Source organism: Puntigrus tetrazona, chromosome 17 (assembly GCF_018831695.1).
Source record: "Puntigrus tetrazona isolate hp1 chromosome 17, ASM1883169v1, whole genome shotgun sequence".
NCBI lineage: Eukaryota > Metazoa > Chordata > Actinopteri > Cypriniformes > Cyprinidae > Puntigrus > Puntigrus tetrazona.
Window position 1 is genome coordinate 1,683,961 of NC_056715.1, and position 21,241 is coordinate 1,705,201.

The window sequence follows — 21,241 nt, forward strand, 5'->3', positions numbered from 1 at the left end:
ATCTATGCTAAGCTACAGCTAAAATTGTTACCGCCATACCCAGAGGTCTGCTGAATGAATTCTAAAACAGTAAAACTCAACTGTCTAACTCTAGGAGAGTTTGAAACTGAGCATATTTTCAAAAAAAGTGGCGTGACCCTTGTTCAAAAAATAAATGAAACTTATTGTTATAATTATTATTCTAGGCATACCTCAAGAAGTTGGCGTTTTCCGGAAGCCTTCATGTGGATGGTGGCCATCCTCTCGGACAGCACGGTGAGAGTGGACTGCACGGCCAACTGATCCGCAGAGTCTGTGTCCACCGCATCAGAGATCAGCTCTTCTGTGAAGCTGGACTGAAGCTCATCTATATCATTCTGCAGCTTGACAATTTCCTCCATCTGATTCTGGAGGAATACGGTAGTGTGACGTTTTTGTCAGTATTCTAATATTCAATATTCTGGAGCTAGGGTTTAGTATTTCTCACCTGGTGTAGCACCATTTGTCTGTCAGGACTGAGATCGTGCATTGGAGGCTCATTTAATCTGGCCTCGATGGACTCCATCTTGGTAGAGATGGTCTGCAGAGAGCCCTGATAGCGCTGCTGCTTCTCCAGAGCCTCGTAGAGTGTCTTCTGCTTCTCACTTATCTGTACAACACAGAGGTATACTCAAAGACCAGATTTGAAAGCCCAGTGCATATGATTGTTGAGCAGAAAAGTCATAAGTACCACATTTTTCAGGGTCTCCCATGAGCGCTGAAGATCATCTAAGCTCGCCACAGACTCCAGGGCGGGATTGTACAGCTCCTGGATGGGTGCTCTAGTGAGTGTGGGCCTTCCCATGGACATCTGTATTTAGGACAGTCCAAAAACATGATGATGAATAAGAGTGAACAAATAAATTGGGTTAATATACTACAAAGTTATTGTACTGCTGTCTGTCATAAACTTAACATATACAGATTCAAGTTTAAATTAAGTGGACTACAATAAGATACTCACATAGTTTTTGTAATTTTTAGTCTTTTTATCTACATAGAATTCTTTTTTCCAGCTTTTGTTTTATTTGAACACATTAGGTTAAATGCTACCTTGGAATCTAACTGAAAAAAAAAAAAAAATAATAATAATAAATTAAATTAAATAAAAAAACAGTTCACATTTCTATTAGACCTGATGGTTAATTAGCAGTTAATGATCATTAGTTTCACTAATTCACTGAAATGAAAGATTACTAAAACTCTATAGAAATATTTTAAATTATGTTAATTTGATTCTGTTTTTGGATATCATTATGTAAAAGGGTCACGCCACTTTTTTTTGAAAATATGCTCATTTTCCAACTCGCCTAGAATTAAACAGTTGAGTTTTACTGTTTTAGAATTCATTCAGCAGACCTCTGGGTATGGCGGTAACAATTTTAGCTGTAGTTTAGCATAGATAATTGATTCTGATTAGTAGTTACATCATGTATTTATAGCGACTTAAAATGAAAAAAGATTTTTAGGCTGATATAACTAGGAACAATACTCTCGTTCCAGCGTAATAATCATACTGTTATGCATGTTAATACCTTGCTAATGGCTGCTTCTGTGTTAGTGATAGGAGAGGGAGATCGACAGAAAGCAGGAGAGCAGATCTCACTGCTGGTGCCCTCCTCGCCAGACTCCTCTGTCACAGGAGACAGGAGAGACTGACAGCGGCCAGCAGACATCTGACAGCATCACAAGAGAGGGACATCCACAGAGCAGAAGACATTAGTCAATCAGTTCACAGAGCTGTGAAGTTCACTGATTAAAGCATGCAAAGATCCCAGAGTGAAAAGTAAAATAAAAAAAAAGGCAATTCAGGTAAGAGTGTGCGTTTTTAATCAAAACAGCAAGTCGTTTTCCTATTCTGAATCATAAATTAATACTTAATTAGTACTTTAAATACTCATAGCTAATTTTGGAGCAACCTGAAAACCTTTTTCAAGGCTAAAAAGAATCCTAATATCTAATCCTAGGAATAAGAATCCCAATACGTCATTTGCTTGATAAGGATGATTGTCTATTTTTAATAATAATAACAAAAATGTAGATTAGCCAATTAAAAATATGATTATAAATCATATTTTGTAGTGCACACAGTTGCAACAGTAATAGCTTTTTAAAACTATTTAACTCCAGTTTCCTTTTTCCACAGATACACTGTCATGCCCGAGTTCAGGGTAATGAAACGTACAGATACTTGTGATAGGGTCTTCCTTTTAATAGCATCCCCGTCCAGCTCCTCCAGACTCTCGGTTAGGCCCTCTGCATCACTCACTGACAGGAGCGTGGTGGCGTGCTTAGCTTTCACTGTCAGCATCTTACACTTGGAGTTCAGGGATGCAATTTGCTCCTGGTAGCCCTTGATTTTCTGGGCCAGTTCCTGTTTAGATAAAAATAAACAGAATACAAAAGATGTAATTAAGTTTCCCTTTAGGTTAATGCAAGAAACAGGAAAGATCCGTCTGTCTGTTGTGCTAAATATAAAATGAAAATAATTTAAATAAAGCTGAACTAAAAAAAAACCCCACAATAAATAAAAAGCTATATAGAAATTTAAAAAAAAATTAAAAGCATCTAACCAAATAAATAAATAATAATAATAAATAAATATTTTATAATAATTAAATTAAATTAAATTAAATTAAATTAAAATGAAAACTTAAAAATATCAATAAATACTATAATAGTAAATAAACAAAAATAAGATTGCACCTCATGATGGTTAATTTGTGCCTGCAGCTCTTGGATGTTGCTGGTGTTCACAGGTTGGTCCTGAATGACCCGGTGAGCATCTTCAATCATAGCCTGCAGGTTTCTGACTTCCTGTTCATACTGTTCATACTGCACCACTGCCTCCTAAACAGACACAAATACATACATTTTTATTTTTTAAATCATTACAGGGATGACCTATAGTTATATACAGTTCAGTCATGAAACTCTAGATGGTGCAGACTGATGGGTTGTTAACGAAACAGATGATATTCAGAGTTAAAAGACTTTGCACAAGCTGATTAGTTTACTGCCTTGCATTTATATAGCTGGCTAACAATCACTTGAGATTCCCTTCATCTTCCCCAGCTCCACTTGTATAGATCTGCTACAGGGTAACTTAATCTGTTTGTGCAGCTGCAGTATATCTTACATTTTTAAAGCATTTTACAAACTACAACATTATAAGCATTATATAGTTCTTTTAATGTAGGTGTTTCATGTTCAGGTGTAGACCCCACAAAAATGTTCATTATTATTATTTACATTATTAAAAAAAACATGTAAATGCATCTCTAATTTACAATCCTTTCTGACAGACCATAAAACAAGCACAGCATTTGTGCCTAATAAGCTATAAGCACTCAACACACAAAACATGAAAATTCAGTTTGTTTGGTGGTAGAAAGCAGACCAGCTGGTAAGCAGGTGGCTTTATGCTCATCTGGTACCACAACTGCTCTCCTACCTGCAGGATGTTGCATTGCTGGATGGCGGTGTGCTGCAGTTGACTGGCCTCTTGCTGCAGATTCAGAGCAGTGCGGCAGATGGACAGACTGGTCACCACTTCCTCTGGGACTCTTAGAGCGCTCTGACACTCCTGTACGGCCTCCACCTGCTGCTTAAAACTCTCCATGTCCGCCAGCAAACGCTGAAAAATATAAATTTTTTAAAATGGTGTTCTATTATAAGAACAAAACTGCTTCCCTTCCAAACTAAAATAGGTATGTAGCAAAAACAGGTTGAGAGAAAGCACTCAATAATTAATCAGAATAACCTTTCTGTTACCAGGCCAGGTATTTAACCGGATACACCACAGTCAAAGACTTATTTACCCAGAAGAGTCAAATTTTTGCATTACATCACTTTCACAGTAATAGTAAAAGGGTGCCGTCAGAATGAGAGCCTACACAGCTGATAAAAGCATCAAAATAATCCAGTCCATCAATGTCTGACTGCAGAAGATCATTTGATGAGCAAGTGATTAATGCTACGTTTTCCCAAACGTTTCTAATGAAGCAGCAAACTCATCTATATCTATGATAAACACATTTTTGGATAAACTATTCCTTTAAGTTTCCTGGTTTCTAACATCTAACATGATTGAAGTATGCTGTGCATGGTGTTATGGGAATTATATTTTAACTTGTAGATTCTGTTTAAAGTGGAAAAGAAATGCTTCTCGAGAATCAAGAAAGATACATGTACCTGTCTTTGAGTCAGTTGTTCTTTCAGACTCAGTCGGGCCAGTTCAGGAGATGTAAGAGTGGCCTGAACCTGCTCCAGAGACACATGCAGGGCCTTCACTTCACTCTCAAACCTCTCCATATCCTAAAACAAATTACAAAAAAAATGCTGAGCTAGAGAAAAAGTTTTCGGTGCAGTTAACAGCTAGTTAGTTATTGCCATGTCAGCATCTAAAGCTAAATCTTCTTGCAAAAGCAGAGTTAAAATAGTGCAGTACTGTATCAGACTAAAGCATTGAAACAATTCAAACCTTAGCTGCGTCTTGTAGACTCTGCAGCCGTGATCTAATGCTCTGCTCCAGCTCCTCAGTGTGGCGGCTCAGTTCTGACACCTGCTGTCCCATGGCTTCCACCTGCAGCGTCTCAGACAGTATCTCAACCTTCTCATGCATGGCTTCCAGGTCACCGTGGAGCTCACGAGACTCACGCAGAGCAGACTACAAGGTTAAAATCACAGATGTTACGTTATTTCACTAAAATAATTAGAATCATACTCTATCCATCTATCTTTGTGTTGTGGTTCACCTGATACATCCTGATCTGCTCTTGCAGATGTGAGGAGGAGTTCCAGATGATGTTGGCCTTCACCAGGCTCCTGGCCCTGTCTGTCCACTTCACTATGAACTCAAACATCTCATTGTACTCATCTAGATGTGCATCAGCCTTGAGAAAAAAAGACAACACATCACATGCAATATGCAAATGCTGAAATGCAAAGGTCATAATAATGCGATAGGTTCAGTTTGACTGAGACTGAGTCTATTTTCTATTAGAATATTCCTTTTGTTTTTAGTTGCAATGTAATATATCTTCCTACCTTCTTCAGCCATATTGTCTTATATTCAGCTAGTCGAAGAGTGTGATGATGGATCTCTCGTAATTTGGCAATTGCATCAGCCAACTGTCTGGCTATGAGAGGGTTACGGCGACCAAAGTCCTGCACTGCTGCTTCTAGCTCAGCAAGATTTCGTCCGCAGCCGTCAAGTTCATCACAGAGACGCTAGGAATGCAGTCAAATTACTTTATGTTCATTCAACAGAGGGGGAATTTGTTTATACAAAAAGGTATTACTGGGATGCAACACATACTCTGGCCTCATCTTTGGCCTGATCAATATCAGTGGCCTTTTCCTTAAGGGAGGTTGAAACAGCCTTCAGTTTTTCGGACACGTCATGAATTCTGGAGTTGAACTCCTCTTTGATAACTCTGGTCTTCTGGATGTCTCTCTCCTTGGCTTGAACCTAAAGATATGATTCATTATTTACATGTTGCATAAGGCTTTGGTAAAAATGCTAATGTTGTTGAAAATATATGTCATCTACGAATTAATGAGAAGTTGCCTATTAATATACAATGAAAAAAATGAAAAGGTTAAGGGTAAGCGTAAGGTAATGGTCTTAACCTGGTCTTCAATGGATCCCAGTGCCAGGGATACTTCAGCAAGTTGCATTGAGATCTCAGATGGTAAAATAGTGTACAGGTCCAGGTATTTACTTTGCTGCTGTTCTGCAAGCTTGTCCACATTCTGGCGATGAGTGATCAGCTCTCCATGCATCACCTTCACAATGATACAATATAATTAAGACAATCAAAATTATACAACCATTCTATTTATATATCATGCTATTACAGTATATACACAATATGCATGCAATACCAGGATGACACACTTTATTATATAAATGTGTAGTATACAAGAATACTGCACTAGGCAGAAATATGCATGCGATGTACTTTTTTTTTCAACTCACCTAACTAACATGCAATATAATTATAACAGTATAGTATGCTAAAGTTTTCAAAGAATCATTATTGGCTGCAGAATTCACATATTCCTTTCACCTCCAATTCTTGTGTCAGAATGTCCAGATCAGATGTGGGGTTGAGCAGAAGCTCCCTGGAGTCCTGGATCCAGCTTTTAACAAGACTCAGCCCTCTCTCCACACCTTCCCTGTCAGACAGTTCCTGCTGAACCCGAGTCTTTCCTGTCCTGGCCTTCTGCAGAAGACTACAAAAAAACGTATCATAAACAGATTAGCCTTCAATCCATTTTTGGCAAGCAAAACTACAAAGAGATTAAACCAGGTTTGGTATTCAGTCTTTACTAACTGCACTAGCTGTGAATTGGTTACTATGTATGTGTGATCATGCTGATACATTGTCCTTTAAAGTTTGTGAAAACATTTTTATACAACAGAATTATTTGTACTGTACCTTGTAGTATTTTGGTGGATTTGATTATTATTGGTTTGTACTTATTGAAGAAAGATTACATACCTTTCTAGCTGATCTTGCACAGCTTTTAACTCCTTCAGACTTGGCAAATGCTCGTGATCAGCCGTTGGCACAGACACCTCCACACCGTGTAGCAGGCTGAGAGCGTACTGTCGCAAGAGGGTTAGAGAAGACAACTCCCTCTCTAGGTCTTGAGCAACCAGCTCGTACTGGTCCAGATGTGACTGTAGTGTCGCTTTGGATGCTTTCTCAGCAGTGCAATCAGGAACACGGCCCTTCAGTTCTTCTGTTACAGCTCTTACCTTCATCATCTAAGCAACAAGATATCATTCTTTGTAACATTAACCTGCTCGCCCAAACTCTTGTACCATTACATCTGATATTGTAATCAATAAACCATTTCAAACCATTTAAAGCATTGAATTCTATTGTTTGAGTAGGGGCACAACATCATAACATCAAATGAGCAGTCTCAGAATATTTGGCCACAAATATAGACAGTGAAACTGTACCTTTTCCCTGAAAGTTCTCCATTCATGGGCCGTATCCTCCAGTACCCTTTCTTGACCTCGTGCTACACTGCGCAACCTGGTCCAGCGCTGCCACACTGTGGTCATGGATCGACTTATGGTGGCTTTACTGGCGTCACTTCCAACCAGCTCTAACTGGGAGGCTTGCTCTTCCAGACCAGTTAGCTTTTCTTGGAAACTGTTTACCATGGATACCAATGACTAGAGGCCAAAGATGAAGACATTTTGATCGGTTTATCATCATGTAGACAGTTGATTACAGTAAAACTAATTAGGAAAGAGAGTCAAATCTGTATGCTTGGTTTACCTTATGACTACGGAGTTTCTCTTCAGCTTCCTGGCTTGTTGCAGCCTTGGCTGTGGAAAACTCTGTTAGTTTCTTCTCTGCCTCATTCATCAGCTCAATGACTGTCTGTCTGGCCTCCTGATATGAATTCCACTGGGTAACACAGCTGAAAAAGTTCATATTATTACCGTGATTATAATTAAGACCTACATCCAACTATAACATTGGTCTTTATTAAAATAAAACTTGGGTTACCCTTAATAGATGTAAGAGCTCAGATGTTCTGTACTAAACTGTACCTGTTTAAGATGTCTTGGTGGCACTGAAGCTGGTCTCTGACCTCCACACCTCTCTGCTGTGCAGACTCCACACTAAGTCGAAGCTGCTCCTTGGCTGTAGGGTTGACCAGGTTTTCAAGTTGAGGTGACAATGAATCCAGCTCCTCGAGAACACCCAGGAACTCCTGTTCAGTGGCCATGATGTCTTCTTGCTGCCTCAGACACTCCTCATAGTTCTCCACATCCACCCCAAGACTGGCCTGCTGCAAGAAGCCCACGGCATCTTCCAACCACTCACAAGCTGTTTGCATTCTGGAGTGATACTTCTGGCACAAGGCGAGAGCTTGCTCTAGCGTTATCTACAGGAAAAACAATTGGATTCATTAGTGAGTAAGCTAAGGAGAACCACTGGTTAACTAAGGCAGTCTTTCTTGAGTAGTTAAGAAATATTTAGGCTCAATGGCATTTCATCTTGGGGGATTATGTTGAACATTTATGCAGGATTTTGTGCTTTTACTAGTGGTCTTGGTTATATTCATAGTTTAGGATTAGAACTTGCCTGTTTGGAGCTGAGAGCACGTTGAACATCAGCTTCCAGCTTGGCCATTTCTTGTAGACTTGAGTCCACATGAGGGGGGACAAGCTCATTGGCACTGGTGTATTTCTGCTTCTCTCTGGTGCTTAGAGCCGCCACTATCCTAAGCCTAGACTGAACTTCCTCTTGCATAATCTGTTGCTTTCGGATTTCCTCCTGGACCTTCTCAACCTTGACATCTACCACCACCTCAGAGCCAAGTTCATCTCTGATTTGCTGAAGCCAAGTTAAGGTCCGATTGACTTCGGTCTCAAAGTCTTTACTCTGCACAAACCTGTTTTCACACTCCACAATTAGTTCCCCAACAGCTGACTGTAAGGACTGAAGTTCTTCTTGCCAAGAGGTTACACGCTGCTTTGAAACCTCGTGTGCGGCGGAATCCATGTGGGGTGCCAGGTTATCCATCTGCTCCATGAGTCGAGTGAGGTGAGAGCTGGCACCTTGAAGACTAGCAGCCAGGGCGTGATAGTTTTTCAATCTCTCCTCAGCTGACTGTGTCTCTGCATTAACTTTCACCAGTTGCTCTTTGGTGGCCTTCAGCTCAGAATCAACTTGCATAGCCATGGCTTGATGGTCCTCGAAAGATTCCAGAGTATCGTCAAGATGTTCTACCTTCTGCTCAATCAATCTTTTGAGACCATTGTAAAGGCTAACCAGTTGGGTCATTTCTTCAGGTCTCCAAGGTTGACCGGTGCTACGAAATCCCTCTTTCTTCTGATTTAGCTCACTGACAGCTTGTCCAAGATTGGTCAGCTCCTCTAGGAGAGCTTTATAATCAGCCTGAAGACTAACAACCTCTTCAGTCTTAAGGCCTACATACTGTGTCCCCAAGCTGTGGAATTGTTCCTCTAGTTCTTTAAGCGCTTTGTGGGTTACATCAATAAAGGAGGCATATTCCTGTCTGGCAAGAATGGCTTGTTGTATTTTCTCTTGTTTCTCTTTGGCTAGTCCCAAAATATTATTGTACTGTTGTGGAAGAGCAATCAGTTTCTCATCTAAGTAGCAATGGTCCACTTCGTTCAGAGTGGGAAGTATTTCTTGACCTGTTCTTTGCACAGTTAACAGGAGGTTCTCATATTCCATTGCTTGATCCAATATTTGCTGGTATTTTGTAAGCTGAGAACATAATTCTGCATCTCCATTCATGAGGTTTATCTCTGGGAAGGTCACTATATCGGCTTGCTTCAACCACTGGCAAATCTTTTCTAGATCTGCCTTGAAGTACTTCCTGGTAACCAACACTTTTTCAAGCTCTTGTAGCCTCTGGCTACACTTCTGTAGGGAAACTTCGAAGATATTCTGCAGCTCTTGGAGTTTGTTTAGCATCTCTGATTTCTCTTCTTCAGCAGCATCTTTCATCAGATCTCTGCCTTGGGACCACAGGGAGGTCAGCTCACTCTGGTAGGCTCTCAAGCTGCTCTGAATATTCCTGCAAGTCCTCACCTGCTTAGATAGGTCATCAGGGAGAAGGGCTATGTACTCCTCTGCTTGTGCTTTCTTTTCATTTTGCTGGACCCAGGTGATAGCTTGATTCACAGCCAAAAGGAACTGAGTTCTCTCTGTAAATGCTTTGCTCAAGTGTTTTCTTCGTTGAGCAACTTTGACGCTCAAGGACTCTACCTCTGCTTGAGTTTCTGAGATGAGTTGCTGCAGTCTTTGCCTTTCATTAAGCCCCAGATGTGCTAAAACCCTGTCTGCATCACTCATAGCCTGAGCCAACAGAAGCTGCTTGGCTTCCAGCTCACTGCATATGCTTAGATGGTCGAAAAGGAAACTCTGAGCTAGTTCAGGGGGAGGACTCATTTTCATGGCTTCAGATAGGGCAGGCTGCTGCTCCTCAGCCCATTCGCGAGCTTCCCTCAAACGGGCCTCAACTTGGCCCATGTCTTCAAGGGTTACAATGGAGTCTTGGATCTTCCTCTCTATGAGACTCTCTAAATGGGCCCAACGCTGCTCAAAGTGTCCAATCTGCTCCTTTACCAACTCTTTATCATCCAAGTTTAAGTGGTACATTACTTTTTGCTTTTGTTCTTTGAGGTCCTCAAGTGTGTTTTTCTTTTCTTTAAGAACAACTGAGAGTTTCCGAAGAGCCTCCAAATGATCAGATGAACTCTCAGCATCAGTTCTACAAGATCATAAAATAATAATGTAACTCCCAAAAGTGTCAAATTACACTTACGGTGTAGCACTATTTAAAAGTGACATATGAATACATTTACACTAAATCTTAAATAACAGTTTTACCTGGCCAGGTTGTCCCATTCTTTGGACACCTGTTCAAAGAGGGCTTCCATGGCACTGATGCAATCATGATACTCTACAGTCCTTTGCAGATCTTCTTCTCTCTGAGCTTGTAGACTGTTGGCCTGATGGCACAGCTCTAACCATGCATGGCTCAGTCGTCCAATCTCTGTATGTTCAGGAGACTCCTGCCCTTCTGTCAGCTTACTCACAAGCTCTGTCATCTTAGTCAAAGTACTTTGTCTGCTTTGAAGCTGCTGGCCAAATTCCTACAGGCAACATGAGAACAGAGAATAAGCCAAGTGTATAAACAGAGACAAGATGAGAAATGAAAAAAGGCACTTTTATGTTATAAATAAATTACCCTTGTCCTATTTTGAACAAAGCATCAACGTACATTATTCCAAAAATAAAATTCTCTGTTTTCATAATCTAATCATAGCCTAACACTACAATATTTCCAACAGAATATATTGGTCGATACCAATATATATATACACATATACATACAGGTGTATAAATCTATATTATATATAAAACTTTTTAAAAACATATTTGTAAAATAAAAATTTGGCATTTACTTTGGCTTGATCAAGCATGGTTTGAGCAATCTTGGGCTCCAATTCAGCAGGTCTTCTGGATAGACTTTGCAATTGCTGTTCCATATCTTGGAAAAGTGTTGAAAGTTCCTGTTTTTGCTCTTTAATCTCCCTCCAACTATCTGACAGCTCTTGAGAAGTGGCCATCCTCTCCTCAATCTGCAGAATTGACAATATCAATCACATTATCAGTAGCTGTATAATTTCATATGCATTAGCAGTGACAGTTGATATTGTGTGTAATCAAACTCACCATCATTTTGGTGTCCTGTATTTTGGCAGCTGTGGCTCTCACAGACTCATCAGATAAATCACACACTGAACAAACCAGGTCCAGATATGTGCTGGCCTGCTCCTGTAGAGCCCTAAAGTGCTTCACCTGTGAATAAGCAGTCAAAATATAACTAAATATATTTAGGTAGTCTGGTTTGTATTAGCATAGAATTATGCAGCTCTGTGGCATCTACCTGTTTCAAAGCTTCTTGGAGGCCATAGGGAGTCTGCGCCTGCAACTGGATCTCTTCTTTTACAGTGGACAGCCATGTCTGACACTGCTGCAGGGTGTCCTGATGGCTGACATGCTTCTGGAGCTCACGGTCCAGACTCTGATATACCTGATGAGCCACATGTTGAACATTAGACCGAAATAATAAGATTATATTTCTGATAACAAGATCTTTTATTAGCAGGAGTGCTCACACGCTGAGCTGTGCTGCAAATAGCAGAATAACTGTCTCTGGTTCCTTGCTGGTGTGCCTGGATTTGTTGACTAATCTTTGCCTGGACTTGCTCTGTGCAGCTACTTGTGAGACGATCGCCTTTGTCCTTCAGGCTGGTCAAACGCTCCTCAAAACCAGCTATCTCCTCCATTATTGCCTGAGAAGAAACAGGTCAAATCATGTCAAGTGATATAGAAATAGAATTGACAAAAAAGAAGCTAAGAAAAGTCAGCAATTGAAACAAAAATATGTGCATATATATTTAAAAGTGTAAAGATGTACAAACAGTGCAATATGCTAGGTGATAAAAAAGTAAATAGGCTATGAAAATAAATGTTTATGTGAATGCTACAAAGATTTTTGGTAGTTTGATTGATTGCAAGTTGCTGTAAAACTATTCTTCAGTTGATATTTGAATGCTCTAATAGCAATAATAAAAGTGAACACACCTTGTGTCTGGCTAGTTGTTGTGTGGCTGTTTCTAGATTGCCACTTTGCATAGAATCAGAGGTGACCAGTCTGCTAGACATCTGTAACAACCATTTCTCTACTTCTTGTAGTTCACTGTTGTAGTGTTCATGCTCTCTGACGCTCTCCATCAATCTCTGAACGTGGACCTAAACAAAACAATATAAGATCAACAATAATACGTGGAATCCAGTTAGCTGAGACCATTTTTGCATGACAGTACCTTGGCATCATTGCATAATTCCTGGTAGTCAGCTTTCAGCTTGCTGATGTTCTCACTGACAGACGGGTCACGGATTGTTTCAAGAAGTGCATCTCCCTTCTCTATAACTGATTTGACTGCTGACTCATGGGACTGGATGTTCTGCTGGATTGTCTAGAAAGGGACAAAGGAAGCATTTGGCATATAATTCAATCGGTTTACATGAATTCAGTTCATATATCTTTTTTACTCATCAAAAAATAAGTGTTTTGCTCACCTTGTATTTGGCTAGCTGAGCCTTCTTTTGGTAAAGTTCAGCTTTTGGCTCCACTGGAGTCGCCAGCAGTGATTTCGTCTCTGTAAGCCATTGCGTTTGAGTCTTGTATTTGTCCAGGAAGTCTTTGGAGAGCTGTATGGATTTCTCTGTGGCACTGAGCTCTGAACGCAGAGCTCTGATCAACGCTTCCAGCTGGGAGAGTCGGGTGTCTACTTCCTCCTTGAGCTGCTCTGCCTCAGGTTCCTCCAGGAACGTCATGGCACGATCTGTCTTTTCACGCATGGTTTTCAGGAAGGTGTGACCAAGCTCCATGTCACCTTGCAGAGCCTGAGACATACACAAAAAAGCTTCTTAGGCACGCAAACATGAGAAGTCATTATAATATGTGAGCCTGGACCACAAAAGCAGTCATAAGCAGCATTGGTATATTTGTAGCAATAGCCAGCAATACACATTACGGGTCAAAATTATGAATTTGTTAATGACATCCTTAGTATATTAAGTAAAGATCATGTTGCATAAAGATATTTTGTAAAATTCCTTAAGTAAATATATCAATAACATAATTTATTAAAGGCTATTTTCTCAATACTTTGTTTTTTTTACACCCTGAGATCAAATAGTCCTCTCTTGGACTAATATTATCCTATCCTAACAAACCATACATCAATGGAAGGCTTATTCAGCTTTCAGAAGGTCATTTTTAAATTGCCCCTTATGACTGATTTTGTGTTCCAGAGTCACATATACCAATTGTAATTCCACAGCATTTATTTGAAATAGAAATCTTTTAACAAAATAATTGTATTTACTTTAATCACTTTAATGTATTCTCAATTAATCGAATGTGTCCTTGCTCAATAAAAGTATTAAATAAAAAAGAAGTACTTAGTTAATAACCAAAGATACCTCCAGTTTTTTCATCTTCTTCTCCATGGCAACACGATCAACCACATCAATGGTGGTGGTGGTCACACTGCTGAAGTTCTTTTGTGCTGTGCTCAACCAATCAGAGAAGGTGCAGAAGACACTCTGGGATTCTTCAATGCAGGAAACTTCCTCCTTCAGTTGCTTAATAGTGTCCTACAAACACATTTAAAATAGTAAGATTTTACCATGATCATTTGGCTCAATTGACTACAAATGTCCCAGAATTCTCAAAATAAATATTTCTAAATTCAAAAAACTGAAAGTAAGACAGTAATTTATGATACTGGAAGGATTTATGGTATGGTTTAGGTGATGTGTGTTTAAAGTGTACCAGCAGATGTAGCAGCAGGGCATGATAGCGTGATGTAAGTTGTGTAGCTCTAGTGCTGACTCTGCTGCTGATGGGCGTCTCTTCTAAAACTTGCTGGGCCAGGACACTGAGACCCTCTATCTCTTCCTGATAAGCCAGTACCTCCTCATGCCAACCCTGTGATGATATCACAACAACATATCAGACACCACCCATACATAAGAAGAGCTTGATTGCAACTCGCTTTTTTAAATAATTTTTTAAAATGTTTTTTCATTGTGCATTCAAAATCTCAATTTAAACTGCACGTGGGTTATTTTGATTAGGATAAAAATAGCAAAAAAAACACAGCAATGAAAAAAACTGTTTTTGCAAATAAACTCTTCACATATTCTTCAAGAACAGCAAATGAAACATAAAAATGAAAAATAAACGAATAGTTGAGTTATTATACTTCAGAATTTCATATTTAATTGGATGTGTTAATTGCGCTTTCTGCATATTTGTGAAATTTAGTAGCGATTTTGTCAGAAAAATAGATTCAAATAGGTCAATTTTATTCACTTTATTGTGGGTTTCTAACCTTCAGGAGCTGTAACTGTGCCTCTTTTGTTGCTCTGTCAGAGCGGCGGCCGGAGCGTAGTTGTCCTTTAGTTTCCATCCCTTTGAGCCAGTTATCCAGCCGCTGAAACTTCTGCTCAATCTGCCGGAGTTTTGCCAGAGCGCTGTTGAGCTGAGATCTGGTCTCACCCAGCCGGGTCTGATACGAGCCCCACTCCTGCTGGACCGTCTCCAGACATCGGTCCTCTAGCTGCGGGACACCCCAGGGAATCACCTGCTCTCGGGTCACCAGCAGTGTGTTTAACAGGGCTTGACCCTCTGTGCAATGCACCTGAAGCTCCTGGAGACAGATAATAGTTATTTCTTTCATATTTCATATTTATGTAGCACCACCACAAAATAAAATAAATCGTGAATATGGATTCACAGTATATTAGTGGTAAAATTGGAGTTTGCCCATCTTTAGTGACTCTAAACCAGGGGCCCTCATCAAACTTGATGAATTAATTGCAATTATTTCAATATAATAACAATTATATAATAACATTTAAATATAAATGTAAACTATTTTTATATTAAATATATTATTAATAATTCATTTTTAATAATTATAATAATAACATATAATTTTTAAATATTTTTATACATTAAAAAGCAATTAAAATTAAATTAAAAGGCAGTACTCTCTTATATGTCTGGTCACAAAAATATTACGTAATTATGCTCCTGTCTAACATATATTATACAGTTTTGATGCATGATATTTACATATTCTTTATATATTTACATATTTATTATGAGCATTTTATTTAAACTCAGCAAAAAAACCCTTAAATAATATAATTTATAATGTCAGACAATAATTATATATAAATAATTAGCTATTTTGATGAACAAACATTTATATAGGCTATATAAGTTCATTAGTAATATAAATCTAAAGTAATCTAAATCTTTCTCTCTATACAGTACATATATAATAATACATCATTATTTAATGTAATTACAAACAGTCAGAAAGTCAACTATATTTTTGATAACATATTTGAAAGTGCACACTGTACTTATGTTAAGTCATTTATATTTGGTATGATGCAAATAATTAGCCATTTTTCCCGTCAATATTACATTATTATTAATATATTTTTTCACCCTATGCATTTAGTGTATTGTATTCAAGTGTTAAGTTTATATGTGAAGCACCACAAAAGTCTGAATTAATTGGTCTAAACTGAACAAAAAAAAAAAAAAAAAAAGTAAATATCCTGAAAAATGTTGTACACTCAATGAACAAATAAGGTGTCAAAATAAGCAGTTCAAGACGTCTTCTGACCTGTAGTTTGCGAAGCGTGTCCTCTAGGGTCTCGACATCTCCCTCCAGCTGTGTGTAGCAGCTCAGTCTCTCCTGCTGCTGCTCCAGCCAGTCTTTAAACTCATGCAGGGTACGCTGGTACTCCTGATGGGCCGACACCAGCTCGTCCGCTTTGGCAACTGCACACTGCGGCAGAAAAATGTGTGTCCATTAACACAAACGTTCAGCATTGTTCTATTAAGTGACCAACGAGAGCGGTGCATTATACCTGGGCTTTATCTTTGACGATATTGTAGCGCTCTTGCAAGTCCTGAATCTCCAGCTGGGTGACATAGTGCTCGGCCATGTTGGATCCTTTCATAGATATGACATCCAAGACGCTGCTGTGACTTAAAACATCCTCTAGCAGCAACTGAAATGAGAATGTTTGCATAGTATGACAACATCTAGAACGCAGTAATTCAGAGACTTTGACAGTAACGCCATACTTTGGCTTTGCCCAGGTTGGCGGTTTTGTCTCTCATCTCGGAGCACTGTTTGTCTGCAGGGTTTAAAGTCTCTTCCACAGCCTCCATCCAGCTCACAAACTGACGCACATCCTCCTGGTAACTGGTCCACTGCGACAGAGCGCCCTCCAATTGGCTGTTCAAAACCCAAACACAAAACTCTTTAATACATAGAGCTCATAAACTTTAGCAAGAACCCAATTCTTATCAACTGGCTGTATGGGATTCTAGAGTTGGCTACACAGGGCTAGTTTTCTTGTTTTAAGTCTTTTATTTTTAACTCAAGATTTAATAGAAAGATGTTTCAGCAATGCTTATTTTATGCTTATCATTTAGCTGAATAATGAATATAAATCAGATTTTTTGGTTTGCATATTAATAAATTAGTAAACCATTTATTCACAAAAATATTCATATATATTTCCATATAAATATTACTGATTATATGAATACATGTTGTATAAATATAATAAATATAGGTAAAAACATTTATGTTTTTTACAAAAAAAATATTTTAAATACAGAGCAGACAACATTTGACAATATATATTTGACAATATATTTATTCATATATTCAATAAAAAATATATTTTTTATATATATATAAACTTATCGCAATATAAATCTACCATAATATAGATTTTGGTATTATCGTTCACTTTAGTGTAGATGTTTGATAGATTTTTTTATTATAGATTTCTCTAGGCCAGTTATATTTCACAATAAATCATTGCACTGATATTAATAAGACCATATTGACCTTTTGCATTGAATAGAAGCCGACAACAGTCCATCCCATGAGTCCTTGAGGTCCTCGATCTGTTGTCGGACCAGCGGTACTCCCTCAGCGGAGGTGTTTCTCTGGACCGACTCTCCTCTCGTCAGCAGCATTTTCAGCTGTATCTCCTTCTCTTGGCGTGCTGTCAGCAAAGCCTGGAAAATATGGATGCATTCACGTAAAAAAAAAAAAAAAAAAAAAAGCATTACAAATAAACTACATGCTAAAAGCTATGAAAATGAAATGCATAGTTGCATACTTCGACTGAAATGTTAAAAACGGAGTATTAGCATATATTAAAAGTAGTATGTGAAACAGTATGCAATATTCAACAATAAACCTTTCAGTTTCGCAGTATGTAGTATGCTAAAGTTGCACGGCCTCGCTACATTCAAAGTTGCATCATTTTAGAAATATGGTTGTTTACGGTGACATATGCTCTCGGTGGTGTTGTTCACCTCGAGTTTGATCATCCTGCTGTCCAGAACGTTCTTGTCTGCGGTGGGAGTGCAGTAGGTTTGCAGCATGTGGCTGGTATCAGCCACCCAGTTCTGCAGCTCTTTCAGGCCCTGAGAGAACAGCTGGTGCTCGGACATGATGCGGTCGATTCTAGAAGCTTTTTCCTGTGGGACAAGAGCAACATAACCAGAAAAATAATCACATCCCTGAGATGAAGTGACTTGAGAGAGTAACTGAGGATTCAGTACATAATCATCATAACATACATTAATCATTCGGTAAGGGAAGCACCTTAATAGAAACAGTAAATGTGTTAAAAGGAAAGCAGCTGAGAGCTTTTCAAGACACGTTGCATTGAACATATATTCATTCTGGAGGTCTAATGCATATGATTTTTTCTTTGTTTATTAGTAGATACTAGGCCGTGAAAATGCCAACTTACACTGATCTAAACACGTCATTTCTGTGCAACAAATAAAAAATGACAAGTGAAATTTAAATACAAATTCAATGTAACACCAAAAAACATTTTTAGGGATCTAAATGCTTCCTTGACCAGTTATTTAATGACTTAATGTCATAAGAAAAATGGTTTCAGATGTCACAATGTCAAGTCTAATATAGAAGAAATTAATACTTCGCATATCAAAGAAAATATTTAAAGAATATAATGCTTCTTTCTTGGTAAAAATTATATTAGAAATCTATCTAAATTAAATAAATGTAAACAAATAATTTTATTTTATTTTTTTTAACTTTCGAAAAAACTTAACTGTCTCGATTACACACAATTTGGAGACAATACACAAAAATTTAAAACTAAAATTATTTCAAATAAATAAATAAATACCTAAAAAAAGAAAAACAAGAAATAAAAGATTTAAAAAAAAAATAATTAAATATATAACTAAATTGAATTGTAGTAATTGATTTACTGTTCTAATAGACACCATTTAGTGACAGGATATTACAAAAATAATGAAAAAATAAAACACCATTTGGTGTCAGGACATTCTGCATTAGGTTTTTTTTTTTTTCATGCTATTCAAAATGTATTTGCTGCCTAATCAGAGTGTTCTTAAGGTTTCAGACACAGCCCTACGTACACCCCATGCAGCATTAGGCACAGGCAGCCAGCAGGCAGACAGGCGGGACGTTACCTTGGTCAGGTTGCTTAAAGCTAGGTACTGAGCTGAGAGCTGCGAGACACGGTGCACAAAGCCCTTTCCGGCCGTGTGTCCGTCCCACAGCTGCTGGGCCTTCTCCCTCAACCTGTGCAGCTGAGACTCCTTAGAGACTAATTCCTCTAGCAGAGACTGTGAAAGCACAGGCACGTTAGCACAGAGCAGCATCACACACTCTTGTGTTAGCAGATGATTAATAAAGCAACACGGCAGCACATGAACAGGACAGAGCATAAGACTGGGGACAAGTCATGTTAATACGTGTATGACAGAAATGCAGATTAAAGCATGACACGAGTGCAGCTGTTTTATACATCTGATCACATGCACTTATCATTTTCTGCAAGCATTTTGACGTTAAAGTTGACATGAAAGACAAAATGAATGACCCTACTTACATTAAAAATACACATCCCCTGTGTTGATTTTGTAGCTAAAACTAACATTTTTTGAATATTAAGCTAGTTGCATTAATTAAACAAAGCTAAAATAAAATAAAATAAATATTAGTTAAAAAATGTTGCCTTGGCTATTAAATGCAATAAATACAGAAACAAATAAATAAATAACAAACAAAGCTAAAACTAGACAATGTTTCAGTAAAAATTAAAACAAAATATTAAAATAATTTACAATATTAATAAATACCATAATAGAATATAAATATTATTAAAATAGAATTGGCAAAGGTCCATAATTTCATCATAATTTTAATCAACAACCAAATTATAATTTTTCTATAAAATTTTCTAATTCTAATTCTAAAGACATTTGTCACTTTAATAAAAATAAATTATATGCAATACATGAAAAACAAACCTACTCTATGAAAAATAAATAAATGCAATAAAAATAAATATATACTATATTTAAACTATATTTAAATCAAATAAATTCATTTAAATGCTTATAAACATATCTACATATTGAAAAAAGTTCATTAAAGCATCAATGCCATGAAGCGTAATGACTTGGATCAGCGACAGTGATGCTTGTGAATGGCTCTTCTGCTGATGGCTGTGAATGGAACTGGTTTTGATTACGCTCTACTGCACCTGTAACCTGTGCAGTTCCTGTTTCTTGGCTGTGAGATCATGCAGCCGACTGCTGCTCTCCTGAACGGCCTCCTCGGTTTCATTCAGCCAGTCCTGGAGCGGCTCCACGCTCGTTTCAAAATCACGCATCTGAGCCTGGAGATTCTGGAAGAAGATAATCAATGACGGTGCATTTAAACAGAGAACGCCTGATTAGCTAGATCAGATGTTTTTGGTCTACTGTGGTCTATGATATAAATTATTTACTTAAGTACACCTTGAGATTGCAAGTAATGTTCTAACCTTTCGAGAAATATCAAATAACATGAATAATGGATGGAACTAGACTTTTAGAACATTGCAGGTAGTTGTTATTGCATTACAGCCCCAAATCTAAAGAGTCTCGGATTGAATTTATGATCGAATGATGGTCAGGCACCTGCAAAGCGTTTTCTCTGTGATGCAGGTTGGTCATGAGCATCTTCCAGTCTTCTCTGGCCGTGTTGATTTTGGCTCTGACCGACTCTACTCTGTCTTTGGCAGCGATACTCATCAGCAGCTCTCCGCTGGCTGCCACTGTGTTCAGTTTTCCGAGACCTTGCTCACGGTCATTTAGAAACTCCTGCAATAAGAAGCACCGACCCTCAGAATCGTAACAGGATTGAGAGGGAAACAACAGAAAATTAATGATATCTTACCTGGATCTTCTGCAGGCTGGACGATGCTTCTGCCAGGTTCTGAGGCACATCGAAACACTTGGCCGTATTGATTTTCGCATTGACCAGCCACTGCTGGAACTCTCGAAAAGCAGCACGGAAACGCTGCTCCAGGAGCTTCTCCTTTCCCTGACACTCCCGAGACGCCTGGAGACTGAGGCTACGGGATGAAAGAGAGATATTACATACTACTTATGCAAGAAAAGCCATCTAAACATCGATACCATGCAGACTCAAATATGATTCTACACAAACTTTCTATTCATTTCCAATGCTGTTTGTGTTTCTGCTCAATTATTTGAATGAGCTGCTATATTGTTTTGCTGGACTATTATTACGGTCGATTTTCATTGATTTCAGATTTGCTGCAATGTTATGTGAAAAAAAACTAAAATGTTTGATGTTTTAAATGTCTCTCCTTCAATCTAATTATGTGATACTCGGCCAGTGTCCAGTACTATTTTTACATATTTTTATTACTATTTTTTTAATAACAGTTTTTTTAATTTATTAATTTTGAATTAGCTGTTATTTTTATATTTTTTGATTGTAATTTAAGTTTTAGTAAATTTGCTGTGCTTTTTGTAATTTAATTGGTTGAAAACGTTTTTAAACTACTTCAGTAGTTACTATTTGTAATTTTCACGTTGTTCACAATTTACTTTTTATAAATAAAAACGTTTATTAATATCATTTTGGATCTAATGTTTATATTATATTTTAATTAACAATAATAACACTAGTCTCTCTCTGTAATCAGATATTCTGATA

The 21,241-nt window shown here is 38.0% G+C and overlaps 1 protein-coding gene across 1 annotated transcript in view; it reads right to left on the minus strand.

Moving 5' to 3' along the window:
- syne1b (spectrin repeat containing, nuclear envelope 1b) overlaps nucleotides 1–21,241 on the minus strand; it is a 100,828-nt gene that overhangs the window by 35,221 nt on the left and 44,366 nt on the right. Inside the window, 39 exon segments of the mRNA XM_043263468.1 lie at nucleotides 192–386; nucleotides 467–628; nucleotides 710–829; nucleotides 1,554–1,694; nucleotides 2,204–2,392; nucleotides 2,725–2,868; nucleotides 3,473–3,655; nucleotides 4,213–4,335; nucleotides 4,502–4,687; nucleotides 4,776–4,913; nucleotides 5,068–5,250; nucleotides 5,339–5,491; nucleotides 5,653–5,808; nucleotides 6,093–6,258; nucleotides 6,528–6,796; nucleotides 6,998–7,216; nucleotides 7,323–7,467; nucleotides 7,601–7,938; nucleotides 8,139–10,299; nucleotides 10,419–10,684; nucleotides 10,997–11,173; nucleotides 11,268–11,393; nucleotides 11,482–11,628; nucleotides 11,714–11,890; nucleotides 12,183–12,350; nucleotides 12,425–12,577; nucleotides 12,681–13,007; nucleotides 13,590–13,763; nucleotides 13,942–14,097; nucleotides 14,504–14,821; nucleotides 15,815–15,979; nucleotides 16,062–16,205; nucleotides 16,282–16,435; nucleotides 17,060–17,232; nucleotides 17,536–17,700; nucleotides 18,697–18,852; nucleotides 19,776–19,919; nucleotides 20,194–20,376; nucleotides 20,453–20,630. Of these exon segments, the coding sequence (XP_043119403.1) occupies nucleotides 192–386; nucleotides 467–628; nucleotides 710–829; nucleotides 1,554–1,694; nucleotides 2,204–2,392; nucleotides 2,725–2,868; nucleotides 3,473–3,655; nucleotides 4,213–4,335; nucleotides 4,502–4,687; nucleotides 4,776–4,913; nucleotides 5,068–5,250; nucleotides 5,339–5,491; nucleotides 5,653–5,808; nucleotides 6,093–6,258; nucleotides 6,528–6,796; nucleotides 6,998–7,216; nucleotides 7,323–7,467; nucleotides 7,601–7,938; nucleotides 8,139–10,299; nucleotides 10,419–10,684; nucleotides 10,997–11,173; nucleotides 11,268–11,393; nucleotides 11,482–11,628; nucleotides 11,714–11,890; nucleotides 12,183–12,350; nucleotides 12,425–12,577; nucleotides 12,681–13,007; nucleotides 13,590–13,763; nucleotides 13,942–14,097; nucleotides 14,504–14,821; nucleotides 15,815–15,979; nucleotides 16,062–16,205; nucleotides 16,282–16,435; nucleotides 17,060–17,232; nucleotides 17,536–17,700; nucleotides 18,697–18,852; nucleotides 19,776–19,919; nucleotides 20,194–20,376; nucleotides 20,453–20,630 (9,022 nt within the window).